The sequence below is a fragment of the Aphelocoma coerulescens genome, unplaced genomic scaffold (genome assembly GCF_041296385.1).
Source record: "Aphelocoma coerulescens isolate FSJ_1873_10779 unplaced genomic scaffold, UR_Acoe_1.0 HiC_scaffold_140, whole genome shotgun sequence".
NCBI classification, from domain to species: domain Eukaryota; kingdom Metazoa; phylum Chordata; class Aves; order Passeriformes; family Corvidae; genus Aphelocoma; species Aphelocoma coerulescens.
The window spans coordinates 127,841-147,834 of NW_027183492.1; the positions used below are offsets into that span (position 1 = coordinate 127,841).

General features: G+C 66.1%; 2 protein-coding genes across 2 annotated transcripts; both read left to right on the forward strand.

Moving 5' to 3' along the window:
* The first annotated feature begins 286 nt into the window (after positions 1 to 286).
* On the forward strand, positions 287 to 14,885 carry VARS2 (valyl-tRNA synthetase 2, mitochondrial). Its single transcript, XM_068998600.1, has 25 exons — positions 287 to 367; positions 1,036 to 1,102; positions 1,378 to 1,475; positions 1,571 to 1,652; positions 2,414 to 2,533; positions 2,616 to 2,727; positions 3,608 to 3,696; positions 4,150 to 4,240; positions 5,120 to 5,247; positions 6,024 to 6,127; positions 6,209 to 6,290; positions 7,504 to 7,580; positions 8,132 to 8,340; positions 8,756 to 8,826; positions 9,624 to 9,749; positions 10,693 to 10,797; positions 11,119 to 11,187; positions 11,277 to 11,355; positions 11,596 to 11,729; positions 12,505 to 12,657; positions 13,377 to 13,577; positions 13,746 to 13,860; positions 14,228 to 14,400; positions 14,488 to 14,610; positions 14,717 to 14,885. The coding sequence occupies exons 2-25, from the start codon at positions 1,043 to 1,045 to the stop codon at positions 14,858 to 14,860; spliced, it is 2,745 nt and encodes a 914-aa protein (XP_068854701.1). The 5' UTR covers positions 287 to 367; positions 1,036 to 1,042; the 3' UTR covers positions 14,861 to 14,885.
* Positions 14,886 to 15,528: 643 nt separating this feature from the next.
* Positions 15,529 to 18,314, forward strand: LOC138100769 (collagen, type I, alpha 1b-like). Its single transcript, XM_068998641.1, has 3 exons — positions 15,529 to 17,728; positions 17,822 to 17,916; positions 18,240 to 18,314. The coding sequence occupies exons 1-3, from the start codon at positions 15,529 to 15,531 to the stop codon at positions 18,312 to 18,314; spliced, it is 2,370 nt and encodes a 789-aa protein (XP_068854742.1).
* Positions 18,315 to 19,994: the final 1,680 nt, after the last annotated feature.

Sequence of the window (19,994 nt, forward strand, 5' to 3'; positions counted from 1 at the left end):
GGGGACCCCAGAAAACACCTGGGGACCCCCAAAAAACACTTTGGGGGGGTCAAATCTATCTGGGGGACCCCAAAAAATATCTTGGGGGGGGTCAAGTCCTTTTGGGGGGACCCCAAAAAACACCTGGGGGGACCCCAAAAAACACTTTGGGGGGTCAAAAACACCTGGGGGGACCCCCAAAACCCCCTGGGGGGGGGTCAAACAGCTGTGGGGTGAATTCCCCCTCCCCCCCAAAGCCCCCCTGTCCCCCCCAGGCCCCGGGGGGGGCCCCAGTGCTGAGCCTGGTGCTGCCCCCCCCCAACGTCACCGGGACGCTGCACCTGGGGCACGCGCTGAGCGTCACCCTGCAGGACATCCTGGTCCGATGGTCAGCGGGGGCTTGGGGGGCTTGGGGGGGCTTTGGGGGGGCTGGGGAGGGAATTCGGGATTTCCAGAGGGGTTTTTGGGGGGCGGTTTGGGGGGATTTACAGGGGGGATTTGGGGAGGGGGTGATTGGGGGTGTGGGGGATTTGGGGTTGGGTGGGATTTGGGGAGGGGGTTTTTGGGGTGATTGGGGGTGTGGGGGATTTGGGGTTGGGTGGGATTTGGGGAGGGGGTTTTGGGGTGATTGGGGCTGGGGGGGGTTGGGGGTTGGGTGGGATTTGGGGAGGGGGTTTTGGGGTTATTTGGGCTATGGGGGGTTTGGGGTTGGGTGGGATTTGGGGAGGGGGTTTTGGGGTTATTTGGGTTATGGGGGGTTTGGGGTTGGGGTGTTTTGGGTGGGATTTGGGGTGATTGGGGTTGTGGGGGGGTTGGGGTTGGGGTGTTTTGGGTGGGATTTGGGGTGATTGGGGCTGTGGGGGGTTTGGGGTTGGGTTTTGGGTGGGATTTGGGGAGGGGTTTTTGGGCTGATTGGGGCTGTGGGGGGGTTTGGAGTTGGGTGGGATTTCGGTGCGTTTTGGGGGGTTTGAGTGGAGTGGTTTTGGGGTATTCTGGGAATGGTTTTGGGATGCTTTTGGGGCGTTTTGGGGTTATTTTGGGGGTTTTTGGGCACAGGCGGAGGATGCAGGGCTGGAGCGTCCTGTGGGTGCCGGGCACTGATCACGCTGGCATCGCCACCCAGGTGTGTCCCCAAAGCGTCCTTAAAGTGTCCCCAAAGCGTCCTTGAAGTGTCTCCAAAGTGTCCTCTCAGTGTCCCCAAAGTGTCCCCTCAGCGTCCCCACACCGGCATCGCCACCCAGCTGTGTCCCCAACGACCCCAAAACCACCCCCAACGTCCCCAAGTCCCCCTCCCGAGCGTCCCCAATGTCCCCTGTGCCTTCCCGGTGTCCCCAACGCCCCCAAATCCCCCTGGAATGTCCCCAGTGTGTCCCCAACGTGTCCCCAACGTGTCCCCAGGCCATCGTGGAGCGCTGGCTGTGGCAGCACCGGGGGCTGCGCCGGCAGGACCTGAGCCGGGCCGAGTTCCTGCGGGAGGTTTGGCACTGGAAGGAGCGGTGAGGGGACATTTGGGGACATCTGGGGACATCTGGGGACATCTGGGGACACTGCAGGGGGTGGCCCCACGGTGTCACCGCCCTGTCCCCTCCAGGCACGGGGACGAGATCCTGGAGCAGCTGCGGGCGCTCGGGGCCTCGCTGGACTGGAGCCGCTGCGCCTTCACCATGGACCCGGTCAGTGCCACCAGCGCGTCCCCAAACGTCCCCAAACGTCCCCAGAGCGTCCCCAGGCGGCCTTGCTGTCCTCAGGCGTTCCAAGCTGGCCCCAACTGTCCCCAAAGTGCCCCAAAATTGTCCCCAGCTCTCCTCTAGCTGTCCCCAACTGTCCCCAAAGTGCCCCAAAATTGTCCTCAGTTCTCCTCCAACTGTCCCCAAAGTGCCCCAAAATTGTCCCCTGCTCTACTCCAGCTGTCCCCAAAGTGCCCCAAAATTGTCCCCAACTCTCCAACTGTCCGCAAAGTGCCCCAAAATTGTCCCCAGCTCTTCTCCAGCTGTCCCCAACTGTCCCCAAAGTGTTCTTGAGCGTCCAACACCCCCAAAGTGTCTCCAGTTGTTCCCAGGTCTTCCCGAAGTGTCCCTAAAGTGTCATGAGTTGTCCCCAGATCTCTCCCAAAGTGTCCCCAGTTGTCCCCAGCTCTCCCCAAAGCATCCCCAAAGTGTCCCCAGCTGTCTCCAGGCTGTCCCCAGTTGTCCCCAGTTGTCCCCAGCTCTCCCCGACGGTCTCCAGGCTGTCCCCAGAGTGTCCCCAGGTTGTCCCAGTTGTCCCCAGCTGTCTCCAGGCTGTCCCCAGAGTGTCCCCAGGTTGTCCCAGTTGTCCCCAGCTGTCTCCAGACTGTCCCCAAAGTATCCCCAGGTTGTCCCAGCTGTCCCCAAAGCGCCCCGAATCTCCCCGAACCATCCCCAGAGCGTCCCCAAGTGTCCCCTGCTGTCCCCAGGGCTTCTCGCGGGCGGTCACCGAGGCCTTCGTGCGCCTGTTCCAGGCGGGGCTGATCCGGCGGGACCAGCGCGTCGTCAGCTGGAGCTGCGCCCTGCGCTCGGCGCTGGCCGACGTCGAGGTGTCCCCGAGTGTCCCCGAGTGTCCCCTGGGTGTCCCCTGGGTGTCCCCAAGGGCTCTGACCACCCCTTGTCCCCCCGCAGGTGGAGCCCCGCGTCCTGACGGGCCCCACGGCGCTGAGCGTCCCCAGCTGTCCCCACCCCGTCACCTTCGGCCTCCTCGTCACCTTCGCCTACCCCGTGGAGGGCGACGAGGGTGGGTGGCCCTTGGGGACACCCTCGGGTGGCTTCGGTGGCACCTGGGGGTGACTTTGGGGGGGGGGGGGGGTCCTGGGTTTGTGGCCCAGCCTTGGGTGTCACCTTCGTGTCCCTGAGCGTCCCTCGGGCGTCCTTGAGCATCACGTGGTGTCCCCGAGTGTCCCCCTGTGTCTCCAGTGTGTCCCTGATGTCCCCAATGTGTCCCTGAGTGTCCCCCCATCCCTCGGTGTCCCTGAGTGTCCCCAGTGTGTCCCTGGTGCCCCCAATGTGTCCCTGAGTGTCCCCCCCGTCCCTCGGTGTCCCTGGGTGTCCCCCTGTGTCCCCAGTGTGTCCCCAACATGTCCTTGGGTGTCCCCAATGTGTCCCTGTGTGTCCCCAACGTGTCCCCAGTGTGTCCCTGGATGTCCCCAATGTGTCCCTGAGTGTCCCCAACGTGTCCCTGAGTGTCCCCCCGTCCCTCGGTGTCCCTGGGTGTCCCCAGTGTGTCCCTGAGCATCCCCAGTGTGTCCCCAACATGTCCCCAATGTGTCCCCAATGCGTCCCTCGGTGTCCCTGAGTGTCCCCAGCGTGTCCTTGGGTGTCCCCAGTGTGTCCCCAACGTGTCCCTCGGTGTCCCTGGGTGTCTCCACCGTCCTTCAGTGTCCCTGGGTGTCCCCAGTGTGTCCCCAACGTGTTCCTGGGTGTCCCCAACGTGTCCCCCCATGTCCCTCGGTGTCCCTGGGTGTCCGCAACGTGTCCCTGAGCGTCCCCAGTGTGTCCCCAACGTGTCCTGAGTGTCCCCAGTGTGTCCCTGGTCTCCCTGGGTGTCCCCAGCATGTCCCCAGTGTGTCCCCAACGTGTCCCCAACGTGTCCCCAACGTGTCCCTCGGTGTCCCCAGAGCTGGAGCTGCCGGTGGCCACCACGCGGCCCGAGACCATTTTTGGGGACGTGGCCGTGGCCGTGCACCCGCGGGACCCCCGGTACCTGGTGAGAGGCGGGGCCTCGGTGGGTGGAGCCTCAGGGGCGGGGCCACACGGGGGGGCGTGGCTTTGGGGACACAGAAAGGTCCTTGGGGACCCCAGGATTTGGGGGGGTGGGCGTGGCTTCAGAGAGGGGCGTGGCTTGCCTGGAGGACAGCCATTGGCTGTCAGGATTTAGCCCCTCCCCTTTGGGGACACCCATATAAGGGCAAGTGGGTGGGGTTTGGGGTAAAGGGGTGGGGTTTCACTGCTGGGGCGGGGCTTTTCTGCCTTAAAAGGGTCTGTGGGCGTGGCCAAGGGCTGGGCGGGGCCATCTGTGAGCCTGCCAGGGATTGGTCAGCGGTGGCTCCGCCCCCGAAGGGGCGGAGCTCATCCAGAGGCTCTTAAAGGGCCAGCGAGCATTGGGCGTGGTCAGGGCGTGGCTCGGGGGGCGTGGCCCCGCCTGACCCCGCCCCCTCAGCACCTGCACGGCCGCCGGGTGCGGCACCCGTTCAGCGGGGCCCTGCTGCCCGTGGTGACCGACCCCAGCGTCCAGCCCGACCTCGGCACCGGTACGGCACCAGGACGGGACTGGGAGGGACTGGGATGGGATTTGGGGACGCTGGGGTGGACTGGGGGGACTGGGATTGAGCTGGGATGGGATTTGGGGACATTGGGATGGACTGGGGGGACTGGGATTGAGCTGGGATGGGATTTGGGGACACTGGGATGGACTGGGGGGACTGGAATAGGAGTGGGATGGGATTTGGGGACGCTGGGATGGACTGGGGAGAGGGACTGGGATTGAGCTGGGATGGGATTTGGGGGCAGTGGGATGGACTGGGAGGACTGGGATGGGACTGGGATGGGATTTGGGGACGCTGGGATGGACTGGAGGGACTGGGATGGGACTGGGATGGGATTTGGGGACACTGGGATGGACTGAGGGGACTGGGATGGGATTTGGGGACGCTGGGATGGACTGGGGGGACTGGGATGGGATTTGGGGACGCTGGGATGGACTGGGGGGACTGGGATGGGATTTGGGGATGCTGGGATGGACTAGGAGGACTGGGATGAGACTGGGGTAGGATTTGGGGACACTAGGGTGGACTGGGGGGACTGGGATGGGATTTGGGGACGCTGGGATGGACTGGGGGGACTGGGATGGGATTTGGGGATGCTGGGATGGACTAAGGGGACTGGGATGAGACTGGGGTAGGATTTGGGGACACTAGGGTGGACTGGGGGGACTGGGATGGGATTTGGGGACACTGGGATGGAGTGGAGGAACTGGGATGGGACTGGGATGGGATTTGGGGACGCTGGGATGGACTGGGGGGAGGGACTGGGATTGAGCTGGGATGGGACTGGAGTGGGGCACTGGGACCAGTCTGGGACTGGGATGGGAACGGGGGTGACCCCGGGGGTGACCCTGTCGCTGTCCCCAGGGGCGGTGAAGGTCACCCCCGGTCACAGCCCCCAGGACCTGGCGCTGGCCCGGGCCCACGGGCTGCCCCTGCTCTCGGTCATCGGGGACGATGGCACCTTGTGTCCCCCGGGCGGGGGGTGGCTGCAGGTACGGCCCCAAAGCGGCCCCAAATGGCCCCAAAATCTGGCCCCAAAGCGTTCCCAAAATGGGCCCAAACTGTCCCCAAATTGGTTCTGAACTGGTCCCGAAGATCTCCCCAAATCTGGTCCTTGTCCCTGGGGTGTCCCCAAGGTGTCCCCAGGATGTCCCTGGGGTGTCCCCAGGGTGTCCCCAGTCTGTCCCGACGTCCCCAGCTCTGTCCCGTATCCCTGTGTCCCCATGTCCCCAGTGATGTCCCCAGGGTGTCCCCAGTGATGTCCCCAGGGTGTCCCCAGGCTGTCCCCAGGGTGTCCCCACGTCCCCAACCCTGTCCCGTATCCCGGTGTCCCTGCGTCCCCAATCCCCCACTGTCCCCACTGTCCCCGATCGTGTCCCCAGTCCTCATGTCCCCAGTCGTGTCCCCAATCCCCCACTGTCCCTGCTGTCCCCAATCATGTCCCGTGCTGTCCCCGTGTGCCCAATCGTGTCCCCTGCTGTCCCCAATCCCCCACTGTCCCTGCTGTCCCCAATCATGTCCTGTGCTGTCCCCGTGTCCCCAATCGTGTCCCCTGCTGTCCCCAATCCCCCACTGTCCCCCGCTGTCCCCGTGTCCCCAGTGGTGTCCCCAATCCCCGTGTCCCCAATGGTGTCCCCTGCTGTCCCCAATCCCCCACTGTCCCCGCTGTCCCCGTGTCCCCAATGCTGTCCCCAATCCCCGTGTCCCCCGCTGTCCCCATGTCCCCAATGCTGTCCCCAACCCCCGCTGTCCCCAACGGTGTCCCCAGGGTGTGCCCCGGTTCGAGGCCCGTGCCCGGGTGGTGGCCGCGCTGTCCCAGCGGGGACTCGTCCGGGGTGTCCAGGACCACGCCATGACCCTGCCCCTCTGCAGGTACCCCCCTGTCCCCCGGTGTCCCCTCCCCGCCCCCGCCGTCCCCTCGGCCGTCCCCAGCGTCCCCTCGTGTCCCCGCAGCCGCTCCGGGGACGTCGTCGAGTTCCTGCTCAAGCGCCAGTGGTTCCTGAGCTGCGGGGACATGGCCAGGGCGGCCCTGGAGGTGGCACTGGGGACACTGGGGGGACACTGGGGATACTGGAGGTGACACTGAGGACACTGGGGATACTTGGGGGGACACTGGGGGGGACACTGGGGACACTGGAGGTGACACTGAGGATACTGGGGGGACATTGGGGACACTGGGGACACTGGGGGGACACTGGGGATACTGGAGGCGACACTGAGGACACTGGGGATACTGGGGGGGACACTGGGGACGCTGGGGGGACACTGGGGACACTGGGGGGGACACTGGGGACACTGGAGGTGACACTGAGGATACTGGGGGGGACATTGGGGACACTGGGGACACTGGGGGGACACTGGGGATACTGGAGGCGACACTGAGGACACTGGGGATACTGGGGGGGACACTGGGGGGGGACATTGGGGACACTGGAGGTGACACTGAGGACACTGGGGATACTTGGGGGGACACTGGGGACGCTGGGGGGACACTGGGGACACTGGGGGGGATATTGGGGACACTGGAGGTGACACTGAGGGTACTGAGGGGGACATTGGGGACACTGGGGACACTGGGGGGGATATTGGGGACACTGGAGGTGACACTGAGGATACTGGGGGGGACATTGGGGACACGGGGGGTGACGCTGGGGACACTGGGGGAGATACTGGGGACACGGGAGGTGACGCTGGGGACAGTGGAGGTGGCACTGGGGATGACACTGGGTGGTGACACTGGGGACACTGGGGGGGACACTGGGGATACTGGAGGTGGCACTGGGGACATTGGAGGTGGCACTGGGGGGATGCTGGGTGGTGACACTGAGGGTGACACTGGGGATACTGGGGACACTGGGAGGACACTGCGGGGGGACTCTGGGGATACTGGAGGGGACACTGGGGATGACACCGGGGACGCTGGGGGGAACACTGGGGGTGACACTGGGGACACTGGAGGTGACGCTGGGGACACTGGGGGGGACACTGGGGATGACACTGGGGGGGATGCTGGTGACACTGGGGACATTGGGGGTGACACTGGGAATGCTGGGGACACTGGGGGTGACACCGGGGACGCTGGGGGGGACACTGGGGACACTCAGGGGGTCACACCCACCTGGGGAGTCACCGGGGTGCCCAGAGGTGACGTTCGGGAGGGTTTGGGGCCGTTTGCGGGGGGTTTGGGGACACCCTGGGGGTGGCACAGCCACCTGAGCGGGGGGGTCACCTGTCCCCGCTGTCCCCAGGCGGTGACGTCGGGGAGGCTCCGCCTCGTGCCCAAATTCCACGAGAAGAACTGGAAAACCTGGATGGAAAACGCGGGGTGAGGGGGGGTCCTGGGTGTGTGGGGAGGGGTCTCTGGTGCGTGGGGAGGGGTCCTGGATGTGTGGTGAGGGGTCTCTGGTGCGTGGGGAGGGGTCCTGGGTGCCCAGGAGGGATCCCAGGTGTGTGGGGAGGGGTCCCAGGTATGTGGGGAGGGGTCCCGGGTGTGTGGGGAGGGGTCCTGAGTGTGTGGGGAGGGGTTCTTCGTGCCCAGGAGGGGTCCCAGGTGCGTGGGGAGGGGTCCCAGGTATGTGCGGAGGGGTCCGGGGTGCTTGGGGAGGGGTCCCAGGTGCTTGGGGAGGGGTCCTGGGTGTGTGGGGTGGGGTCCCTCGTGCCCAGGAGGGGTCCTGGGTGTGTGGGGAGGGGTCCCGGGTGCCCAGGGGGTGTCCCCACATTTTTTGGGGGGGGGGCTGTCCCAGGTGTTTGGGGTCACAAGAGGGGGGCGATCCTGGGGTGGTCCCAGCTATTTGGGGAGTGGTCTCAGGTGCCTGGGGAGGGGTCCCGGCTATTTTGGGGGTGTCCCCAACCCCCCCCCTCCCCGTGTCCCCCCAGGGACTGGTGCCTGTCCCGCCAGCTCTGGTGGGGTCACCGCGTCCCCGCCTACCAGGTGAGGGGGGGTCCTGTCCCCGGGGGTCCCCAGGAGGGTCCCGGGGGTCCCCCCCAGGAGGGGCCGTGGTTTGTGGGGCGCAGCGAGGCCGAGGCGCGGGCGGCGGCCGCGGGCACCCTGGGCTGCCCCCCCGAGCAGCTGCAGCTGCAGCAAGGTGAGAGGGGCACCCCAAAAACGGCCGGGGACACCCCCAAATTTGGGAGGGGGAGGATCCTAAAAATCGGTGGGGGGGTGGTCCCGAAAAAATCCGGGTGAAATTCCAAAGCGTAGGGGTTTTTTGGGGGGTTTGAATGCGACATTTTGGGGTGCCCCAGGCCCGTTTTGGGGTCCCCTGCCCAGTTTTGGGGTCCCTTGGTGACATTTTGGGGTCTCCTGATGGATTTTGGGGTCCCTGGGTGACATTTTGGGGTCCCCTGATGGGTTTTGGGGTCCCTTGGTGACATTTTGGGGTCCCCTGAGGGGTTTTGGGGTCCCTGGGTGACATTTTGGGGTCCCCTGATGGGTTTTGGGGTCCCTTGGTGACATTTTGGGGTCCCTCATGACTTTTGGGGACGCTTTGTTGTCCCCAGACCCCGATGTTTTGGACACCTGGTTCTCCTCCGCCCTCTTCCCCTTCGCCGCCCTGGGCTGGCCCGAGCAGGTGAGACCCCGACGTCCCCAGGTGTCCCCAAATGTCCCCAACGTCCCCCTGCCACCGCCCTGAGCGTCCTTCAGTGTCCCCAAATGTCCCCAACGTCCCCCTGCCACCGCCCTGAGCGTCCTTCAGTGTCCCCAAATGTCCCCAGGTGTCCCCTTGATGTCCTGGAACGTCCTTCAGTGTCCCCAGAGTGTCCCCCAGTGTCCCTGAGTGTCCCTGAATGTCCTTGAGTGTCCCTAAGTGTCCCCAAGTGTCTCTGAGTGTCCCCAAGTGTCCCCCCAGTGTCCCCAAGTGTCCCCCCAGTGTCCCTGAATGTCCTTTGAGTGTCCCCGAGTGTCCCCCCTGTGTCTCTGAATGTCCCTGAGTGTCCCTGAGTCTCTTTTGAGTGTCCCCAAGTGTCCCTGAATGTCCCCAAGTGTTCCCCAAGTGTCCCTGAATGTCCCCGAATGTCCCTCAATGTCCTTTGAGTGTCCCCAAGTGTCCCCCCAGTGTCCCTGAATGTCCCTGAATGTCCCCCAAGTGTCCCCCCCAGTGTCCCTGAGTGTCCCCAAGTGTCCCTGAGCGTCCCCGAGTGTTCCTGAATGTCCTTTGAGTGTCCCCAAGTGTCCCCCAAGTGTCCCCCCAGTGTCCCCAAGTGTCTCTTGAGTGTCCCCAAGCGTCCCCCCCGTGCCCTTCAATGCCTCCCCGATGTCCCTCCCGTGCCTCCCCACGTCCCCCCCGTGTCCCCTCCTGCCCCCGGGCCGTGCCAGGCCGGCGGTGCCACCCCTCCGTGTCCCTTTCTGCGTCCCCTTTGTCCCCAGAGCCCCGACCTGCGCCGCTTCTACCCCACCTCGCTGCTGGTGACGGGCAGCGACCTCCTGTTCTTCTGGGTGGCCCGCATGGCCATGCTGGGCCAGCAGCTCACCGGACACCTGCCCTTCTCCCAGGTCACCGCTGGCCCCGGGGCTCCCCTCGGTGCCACCAGGGGTCCCCTGGCTGTCCCCAGCTGTCCCCAAGGGTCCCCCGTGTCCCCAAGTCCCCCCCAGTTCCCCGGGAGCTGGTTGGGTCTTTGGGGTTCTGGTGGTGTCCAGGGTGTCCACGATGTCCTCAAGTGTCCCCAAGGGTCCCCTGTGTCCCCAAGTCCCCTCAATTCCCCGGGGTCTGGTTGGGTCTTTGGGGTTCCTGATGTCCCCTGGGGTTCCTGATGTCCCCAAGGACCCTCAAGGGTCCCTAAGGGTCACGTCGGGTCACCCTGGGTGTCCCCAAGGGTCCTCCGTGTCCCCGAGTGTCCCCAGTTCCCCGGGGTCTGGTTGGGTCTTTGGGGTTCCTGATGTCCTCTGGGGGTCCCCAATGTCCCCAAGGGTCCTCAAGCGTCCCCAAGGATCACCTCGGGTCACCTTGGGTGTCCCCAAGAGTCCCCCGTGTCCCCAAATCCCCCCCAGTTCCCCGGGGTCTGGTTGGGTCTTTGGGGTTCTGGTGCTGTCCAGGGTGTCCACGATGTCCTCAAGTGTCCCCAAGGGTCACCAAGGGTCACCTCGGGTGTCCCCAAGGGTCCCCTGTGTCCCCAAATCCCCTCAGTTCCCCAGGGTCTGGTTGGGTCTTTGGGGCTCCTGATATCCCCTGGGGGTCCCTGATGTCCCCAAGGGTCCTCAAGTGTCCCCAAGGGCCACCAAGGGTCACCTCAGGTGTCCCCAGCTGTCCCTGAGGTGTCCCCAAGTGTCCCCTGGGTGTCCCTTTTCTTCTTTTCTCGGTGTCTGATCCTTTCCTGGGGGTCCCCTGTCCCCATTTTGGGGTCCCAGTGTCCCCCGTCACCATTTTTGGGGTCCCCAAACCCATTTTTGGGGTCCCTGTCCCCATTTTCGGGGTCCCAGTGTCCGTGGTCCCCCCCAGGTGCTGCTGCACTCGCTGGTCCGGGATTCCCAGGGACGGAAAATGAGCAAATCCCTGGGAAACGTCATCGACCCCCGCGACGTCATCAGGGGGGCCACGCTCCAGGTACCCCGGAGAAACCCCAAAACCCCCCAGAAAAATCCCCAAATTTGGGGTTACTTGGGGGGGTTGCTTTTCCCAGATCCCCCAGAACCCCCGAATTCCCTCAAAGTCCCCGGAAAATCCCCAAATTCGGGGTGGTCTTGGGGTTATTTTGGGGCTTCCCTTCTCCAACTTCCCTCTCAGGACCCACTAAATCCTCCAAAACGCTCTAAAATCCCCAAAAAACCCCAAAATCGGTATTTTCCTTTCCCAGACCCCCAAATTCCCCAACCCCCCCCCAAACTCGGGCTGATTTGGGGTTCTTTTGGGGGTTTCCTCCCCCAGGAGCTGCAGGAGAAGCTCCGGAGTCGCGTCCTGGACCCCCAGGAGCTGCGGGCGGCCGAGGAGGGGCAGGTGGGACCCCCAAAAACTGACCCAAAACCCCCCCAAAAACTGACCCCAGACCCCCCAAACTGACCCCAGACCCCCCAAATCCCCCCCAGAGGCGGCAGTTCCCGCAGGGGATCCCCGAGTGCGGCGCCGACGCCCTGAGGCTCGCCCTGAGCACCCACAACGCCCACGGTGAGACCCCCGTCCCAAAAACCCCCCAGGACGCCCCCCGGGGCACCCCAGGGACCCCCAATACCCCCTGGGACCCCCCCGGGGCACCCCAGGGACCCCCAATACCCCCTGGGACCCCCCCCAGGGTGGGTACTGGGAGTACTGGATAGGACTGGGAGGGGGTTGGGGGTTACTGGGGGGCACTGGGGGGGGTCCTGGTGCCCCCCCCACAACCCCTGACCCCAAATCCTCCCCCCTCAGGCCCCGAAATCCGGCTGGGCGTGGCCTCGGTGCTGACTCAGCGCCGCTTCTGCAACAAAGTCTGGAACGGGGTCGGCTTCGTGCTGCGGGCCCTGGGCGGGGACAGGGGGACCCCGAAAACGCCCCCTGAGCAGGTACTGGGACCCCAAAAACACCCCTGGGACCCCAAAAACGCCCCCTGAGCAGGTACTGGGACCCCGAAAACACCCCTGGGACCCCAAAAACCCCTGAGCAGGTACTGGGACCCCAAGAACACCCACAGGGACCTCATAAAGCCCTGAGCAGGTGCTGGGACCCCAGAACCACTCCTGGGACCCCAAAAACACCACCTGAGCAGGTACTGGGATCCCAAAACCACCCCAGGGACCCCAAAACCACTCCTGGGACCTCAAAAACACTCCTGGGACCCCAAAAATGCCCCTGGAACCCCAAAAACGCCCCTGGGACCCCAAAACCATTCCTGGGACCCCAAAAAACACCCCTGGAACCCCAAAACCACTTCTGGGACCCCAAAAAACACCCCTGGAACCCCAAAACCACCCCTGGGACCCCAAAACCACCCCTGGGACCCCAAAAATGCCCCCTGAGCAGGTACTGGGACCCCAAAACCACTCCTGGGACCCCAAAAACACCCCCAGGGACCCCAAAACCACCCTTGGAACCCCAAAAACACCCCTGGGACCCCAAAACCACCCCTGGGACCCCAAAAATGCCCCCTGAGCAGGTACTGGGACCCCAAAACCACCCCTGGGACCCCAAAAATGCCCCCTGAGCAGGTACTGGGACCCCAAAACCACCCCTGGGACCCCAAAAACACCTCCTGAAGCGGTACCGGGCCCCCGAAAACCCCCAGAACGATCTCCTGGAAGCCCCCAGGCTCCCCCATCCTGCTCCATCCCCCTCTCCCAGGTGCTCCCGGGGTCGCCCCTGGACCGGTGGGTGCTGGCCCGCCTGGCCGCGGCCGTGGCCGAGTGTGGCCGGAGGCTGGAGGCGCTGGAGCCGCAGGGCGCCGCGGCCGCCGTGCAGAGCTTCTGGCAGCGCAGCTTCTGCGACGTCTACCTGGTGCGCGGGGGCTCCCCAGACACCCCAAAAAGGCCTTAAAATGCCCCAAACGGCCCCAAAAAGGCCCCGAAAGGCCCAAAAAAGGTCCCTAAAGGCCCCAAAAAGGCCCCTAAAGACCCAAAAAAGGCCCCAAAAAGGCCCCAAAAAGGACCCAAAAGGCCCCAAAAAGGCCCCTAAAGACCCAAAAAAGGCCTCAAAAAGGCCCAAAAAGGCCCCAAAAAGGCCCCAGAAAAGCCTAAAAAGGCCCCAGAAAGGCCTAAAAGGCCCCAGAAGGCCCCTGAAGGCCCAAAAAGGCCCAAAAAGGCCCCTGAAGGCCCAAAAAGGCCCCAAAAGGCCCGATTCCCACTTCCTGGGGGGCTGGGCCCCTTTTTGGGTGGGGGTTGTCTGGTTTTGGGGTCATTGTCCCACTTTGGGGGGTCTTTTCCCTGAGCCCATTTTGTGCATTTCTCTCTGGGCTCCCTGATCCCATTTCTGGGGTTTCTCTCCCCATTTTTGGGGTTTCTCTCCCCAGTTCGGGCTCCCTGACCCCATTTCAGGGGTTTCTCTCCCCATTTCGGGCCCCCTGACCCCATTTTTGGGGTCTCTCTCCCCATTTTCGGGGTCTCTCTCCCCATTTCGGGCCCCCTGACCCCATTTTTGGGGTCTCTCTCCCCATTTTCGGGCTTTCTCTCCCCATTTTCGGCCTCCCTGACCCCCCTGCCCGCCCCGTGTCCCCCCAGGAGGTGTCCAAGGCGTCCCTGCAGTCCCCGGCGCTCCGTCCCGGCGCCCAGGAGACGCTGCTGGCCTGCGCCGAGCTGGGGCTGCGCCTGCTGGCCCCCTTCGCCCCCTTCGTGGCCGAGGAGCTCTGGCAGCGCCTGCCCCGCGCCCCCCCCGCGCCCCCCACGCTCTGCAGGGCCCCCTTCCCCGACCCCCGGCAACTGGTGAGGACTGGGGGGGATTCGGGGGGGTCTGGAGGGAGTTTGGGGGAGTCCTGGGGGGTTTCAGGGGGGGTCTGGGGTGGGTTGGAGGTGGTTTAGAGGGGTCGGGGGGTTCCAGGTGGGTTCTGGGGGGGGTTCCCGGGGGTCTCAGCCCGTTTCCCCCCTCCCCAGGCGCACTGGCGCAGCCCCGAGCTGGAGGCGCGGGTGGCGGCCATGCTGGAGCTGGTGCGGGCCGTGCGGGGGCTGCGCGAGACCTTCCGGCTCGGGGGGGCCGCCCGCCCCCCAGGTGAGCCCCGCGGGGGGAGGGGGCGCGGGACTGCAACTCCCAGCAGGCCCCGGGGCAGCCGAGATGGCCGGGGAACTGCAAATCCCAGCATGCTTTGGGAGAGTCAGGAGGGCTGCCGGGGGGACTACGTGTCCCAGCATGCTCTGGTGTAACTAAGATGGCTGCCGGGGATGAGGGACTACAAATCCCAGCATGCTTTGGCAGTGATAGGGGAACTACAAATCCCAGTGTGCCTTGGGGCACAGCCATATCCCAGCGTGCACCTGCATACCCCAAGATGGCGGCCCCAAGATGGCGGCCCCCATGGTGGCGGCCATGTTGTCCCACATGGGGGCGGCCATTTTTGTGGGCGTGGTTTCTCCCACAGTGCTGGTGCAGTGCCCGGAGCCGGCTCGGGATTGGCTGGAGCCGCTCGGCCCCGCCTTCCGCACGCTCTCGGGGGCGGGGCCTGTGCGGCTCCTCCCCCCGGGGGCGGGGCCGGGGCCGGGCTGGGCGGGGGCTCCCGCGGGGCCCGGAACCTTCGTGCACCTGCAGCTCCAGGTGAGGGCGGGGCCGGGGCTCCGGGGGGATTTTTGGGGTCCCAATTCCTCCCCCCCGCTGACATTTGGGGCCCCCCTGTCCCCCCAGGGCCTGGTGGAGCCGGGAGCCGCCCGGGCCCAGCTCCGCGCCCGCCTCGGGAGCCTCGAGCGGCGCCTCAGGAGCCTCGGGGGGGCCTCCCCCAACCCCCCCGGGGGCGCCGAGCAGCACCAGGTTCGTCACGGCCCTAATTAGCGCCGCTGGCCTCGTTAACGGCGAGCGGCAATGGGGCGGCCTAATTAGCGCTGCTCTGATTGATAATTAACCCCTCCCCTCCCAGGCCGCCGCGCTCCGAGCAGAACTCGCCCGCCTGGAGCAGGCCCTGCAGGCCCTGGAGACCCCTGGGGACCCCCCCCGGGACCCCCCCGGGGACCCCCTGAGCCCCCCCAGGGACCCCCAGCTCCAGGGGGGCCCCGGGGTTTAATAAATATAACTTAAATATCTGTTAATGAGGTTCTGGCCTCGTTAGCGCTCAATAAGGGGAGGGGGCGGGGCTTGGGATGAGGGGGTGGGATCTAAGGAGGAGGGGGAGGGGCAAAGCGCCCAGGCCCCGCCCCCTCTGGATCGGGATCGTCGGTCGGAGCCGGAGCTGCTGAGACCCCCAAAAAAACCCCAAAATTGGGTCAGAGCCCCTAAAATTGGAGTCTGAGACCCAAAACTGGAATCAGACGCCCCAAATTTGGCCTTTGAGACTCAAAAATTGGACTGTTGAGACCCCAAAATTTGGGTCAGAGACCCCAAAACCGGGCTCTGCCCCCTCCCCCAGCCCGGGTGTCGCCCCCTCGGTGACGTCGCTGTCCCCGGGATGCGGTGACGTCCCCGGGACCCCCCTGGAGCGGCGCCGGGACCCCCAAATCCGGGCTCAGGACCCCCTGGGGGTCACCTGCTGTCACCTGCAGCCACCTCAGGTACCGCCCCCCCCGTGTGTCCCCCCCTGTGTGTCCCCCCCTGTGTCCCTCCCGTGTCCCTCCCGTGTCCCTCCCATGTCCCTCCCGTGTCCCCCTGTCCCCTCTGGGGTCACCCAAAGTCCCCTCTGCCCCCCCTCCCCCCCGGTGACCTCCCCTCTGTCCCCTCTGTCCCCCAGGTCCCCCCATGGCCGAGGGCGGCTCCTCCCCCCGTGTCCCCCCCCGGGAGGTGACAGAGCCCGACCCCGCCTGGGGACAGCCCGGGGGGGGCACCGGGGGCGGTGGCACCGTCACCGTCACCCCCTGGGCCAGCGGCATCACCATCACCGTCACCGCGGCCCCGGCGGAGGAGGAGGAGGAGGCCGAGGACGTTGAGGACGTTGGGGACATCGGGGACATTGGGGACACCAAGAACAGTGGGGGCATCAAGGACTCTGGGGACCCTGGGGATGTTGGGGATGCTGGGGACATCGGGGACCTTGGGGACATCAGGGACATCGGGGACTCTGGGGACAGTGGGGACATCAAGGACCTTGAGGACCTTGGAGACATTGGGGACATTGGGGACATCAGGGATATTGGGGACATCAAGGACCTTGGGGACCTTGGGGATGCTGGGGACATCGGGGACAGCGGGGACAGCGGGGACACCACGGTCACCAGTGATGGAGGACAGGGCAATGTCCCCGTCCCGTGTGACATCGGGGACACTGGGGACAGCGGTGTCACCGCCCTGAGGGATGGCAGGGACAGGGACACGGGGGACAGGGACATCGGGGACAGCGGTGTCACCGCCCTGGGGGGCAATGGGGACAGGGGCACTGGGGACAGCGGTGTCACCAGGGATGTCACCACCCCAGGGGATGGCAGGGACAGGGACACGGGGGACAGCGGTGTCACCGCCCCAGGGCAGGGGGGGGACAGCGGTGCCGCCATCCCTTGGGACATTTGGGACAGCGCTGTCCCGGCTCCTGGGGCCGAGGACACTGAGGGCCGGAACGGCGCTGTCCAGCTGGTCAAGGACACTGGGGACAGGGACGGGGGGGACAGGGACGGGGGGGACGGGGACGGGGGGGACGGGGGTGTCACTGCCCCGGGGGACACTGGGGACAGGGGGGACAGGGATGGGGGGGACAGAGACGTTGGGGATGGGGGTGTCACCGCCCCGGGGGTCGGGGGGGACGGGGGCGTCCCCGGGGCTGAGGACGCCGCGGACGTGGCGGGGGAGGCTCCTGGCGCTGTCGCCTGCCGGGCCGGCGGCATCACCATCACCGTGCTGGCCCCGCCCCCGGAGGACGAGGGGGCCCCCGACGATGACGTCATCGCCTATGATGTCATCACTGCAGCCGGAGAGGGCGATGACGTCGGAGAGGGGCGGGGCAGCCCCTCCCCTCCCCCCGCTGGTGACGTCACGGGCGAGGGTGATGTCACTTCCTCTGTGCCGAGGGATGACGTCGCTGCTGATGCCGTCGACAGCGATGACGTCACTTCCTCTGTCACGGAGGAAGCTGTCGCTGGTGACGTCATCGCCGGCAGTGATGTCATCGCCTCCCTCCCTGGGAGTGACGTCACTGGTGAGGTCATCGCCCCCGGGTGTGACTTCGTTGGTGACGTCATCATCAGCCGTGACCTGGCCGATGACGTCATCGTGGCGGGTGACCTCCCACAAGACCTCGATGACCTTGCCGATGACGTCATCGCCGGACACGACCTCGCCGATGACATCATCACACTACATGACCTCACCGATGACGTCATTGGCCCCGAGAGTGACCTCGTTGATGATGTCACCGAGCATGGCTTCCCTGATGACGTCATCGCCTGGGGTGATGTCACACCCCTGCTCCCCAGGGACGATGACGTCACGCCCGGAACTGACATCATCGATGACACCGTGGACGCCCACATTGATGACGTCATCGCCATCCACCGCTCCCTAGCTGGCGATGACGTCATTGATGACGTCACCCCCAGTGGGCACCTCCTCGATGACGTCATCCATCAAGATGACCTCCTCGATGACACCATCAAGGACGATGACGTCACCTTCCCCGGCCTGAGGTCCCTCCCCACGGATGACGTCATCACCACTGATGACATCACCTCCTCCCTGCTGGGTGACGTCACCGGGGACCTCGACGGCGCCTGGGACGACCTCGCCGATGACGTCACCACCGACGATGACATCACGCCCTTCCTACCCTTGGACCGCCCCCCGGGCCCGGAGGACGACGTCACCGATGACATCACCGATGACATCACCGGTGACGTCACCCCCGGGGCGGAGCAGCCGCTGCTCGGGGCCGCCCCCTCCGGCCGCCGCCACGACGTCAGCGATGACGTCAGCGATGACATCACCGAGGATGCGCCCCGGGAGGGCGGGGCAGGTGAGAGTGGGGGTGGGGCTCTGAGGGGGGCGGGGTCTCCTGGGCGTGGCCCGGCCCTGACCACGCCCCCCCCCACTCTGGCCCCGCCCCCAGGCGCCCCCCAGACGCCCCCCCCCGGCTGCCCCCTGCTCTTCCTCGCCCTCCTCTGCCTCCTGCTCGCCCTCCTGCTGCTCGCCGGGCTCTGCGCGGTACGGGGGGGGCTCGGGGGGGCTCGGGGGGGCCAAATCCGGGGGGAGGGACCCCAAAATTCCTGGGGGGGGGAGGAGAAGGGGCCCAAGTTTATGGGAGGGCCCCAAAATCCCTGCGGGGGGGGTGGGGGGAAAAACGGGGGGGTCCGAAATTCCTTGGGGGGGTCCCCCAATCCCTGAGACCCCCGGGAGGGTCACAAGGGGGTCCCGGGTGGGTTTTGGGATTCCCGGGCCCCTTCCAGGAGGGCTTCATTGGGGTCCCGGATTTTTGGGTGTCCGGGGGGGTCCTGGGGGGGTCGTGACCCCCCCGCCCCTCCCCCCAGGCTGTTCATTACGTCAAGGTTTTCATCATCAGCTCGGCCGCGCTGGCGGTGCCGCCCCCCGAGGCCTTCCCGTGAGCCAAAAGCCCCCAAAGTCACCCCAAAACTGCCCTGGGATTCCAATAAATCCAATTTTAAAAAAAACAACCCGGCTCTGAGTCCTTCCCGTGAGCCTTTGCGGGGCCCCAAAATCCCCCCCAAGTTCACCCCAAAATTCCAATAAATTCCCCCCAAAATTCCAATCCCTCCCCCCCCCCGGGTCCGCGTCCCTTGGCCGTGGGGGAGGGGTCGGGGCCACCCCGGGCGGTGACAGCGGCGAGTCCGGGCTGGTCCCCGCCTTGGGGACGTTGGGGACACCGGGGGACACGGCCCGGACTTGTCACCGTGTCAGGGGCCGGTGGCTGCGGACAATGGGCCATTGTCCCCAAGGTGCCACCACGGGGGGTGGCCGTCGCTGGGGACACGGGGGGGGTGCGGGGACACCTGGAGAGCTTGGGGACACCTGAGGGGGGGATTGGGGACACCTGAGGGGGGAGTTGGGGACATCAGGGAGGGTTTGGGGACACCAGGAAGTCTTTGGGGACGTTGCAGAGGGTTTGGGGACGTTGAGGACACTGGGGACCCTCAGGTCCCGTTGTCACCCCCACGGGGACAGCCGTGTCCCCTGTCCCCGCCCCGGGGCACGGCCACCCCCTGTCCCCACCCAGGGGACGTCCCTGTCCCCGAGCCCATAAGTTGGGGACAGTGGGGGGGGGGCTGGCAGCGCCATGGAGGTGACACTGGGGACACTGGCGGTGGCCCTGGGGACGCTGCTGCTGCTGGGGGGTGAGGGGACAGCGGGGGACGGGGCGGGGGGGCTTTGGGGACACTGGGGGAGCGGGAATAAAGGGGACATGGAGGGACATTTGGGGACAAGGGGACACTGGGGGACCTTGGGGACATTCGGGTAAGGGGGGACACTGGGGACATTTGGGGACAAGGGGGTAAAGGGGACACTGGGTTGGGGACATTTGGATAAGGGGGACACTGGGGACATTGGGGAGCATGGGGGGACATCGGGGACGGGGGGACACTGAGGGACATTTGGGGACATTTGGGGACAAGGGGGGACACGGGGAACGTGGGAATAAAGGGGACGTGGGGACGAGAGGGGCACTGGGGGACACTGAGGGACAGAGCCCGACAGAAGGGGACATCGGGGACATCGGGGGGACATCGGGGGGGGCCACGAGGCCACCGGGCCGGGTGTCCCTGTCCCCGTCCCCACCCGTGTCCCCCCCGCAGGCCCCGCCGCGCCCGTCCCTGTCCCCGAGCCCTGGGGACAAGCGGTGCTGTCACTGCTGCAGTCGCTGCTGCCCTCGGAGACAGCGCGGGGACAGGAGGGGACGCGTCCCCAGGGCCTCGGGACGTGGCTCCAGGACTTGGGGACGCGGCTCCAGGGACACCCGGGACGTCCCCAAGCACCGCGGGGACCCTGGGGACATCCCCGAGCCCCGGCGGGACCCTGGGGGCGTCCCCAAGGAGCGGGGACGTGTCCCCAGGAGGAGGGGACAGGTCCCCAGGGGCCATTCCCGCCTGTCCCGGGACAGGGGACGCGTCCCCAGGAGGAGGGGACAGGTCCCCAAGGGCCATTCCCGGCTGTCCCGGGACAGGGGACGCGTCCCCAAGGAGCGGGGACAGCGGGGACGCGTCCCCAGCGGCCTTTGCCACCTCCCCCGGCACAGGGGACAGGTCCCCAAGAGGAGGGGACGCGTCCCC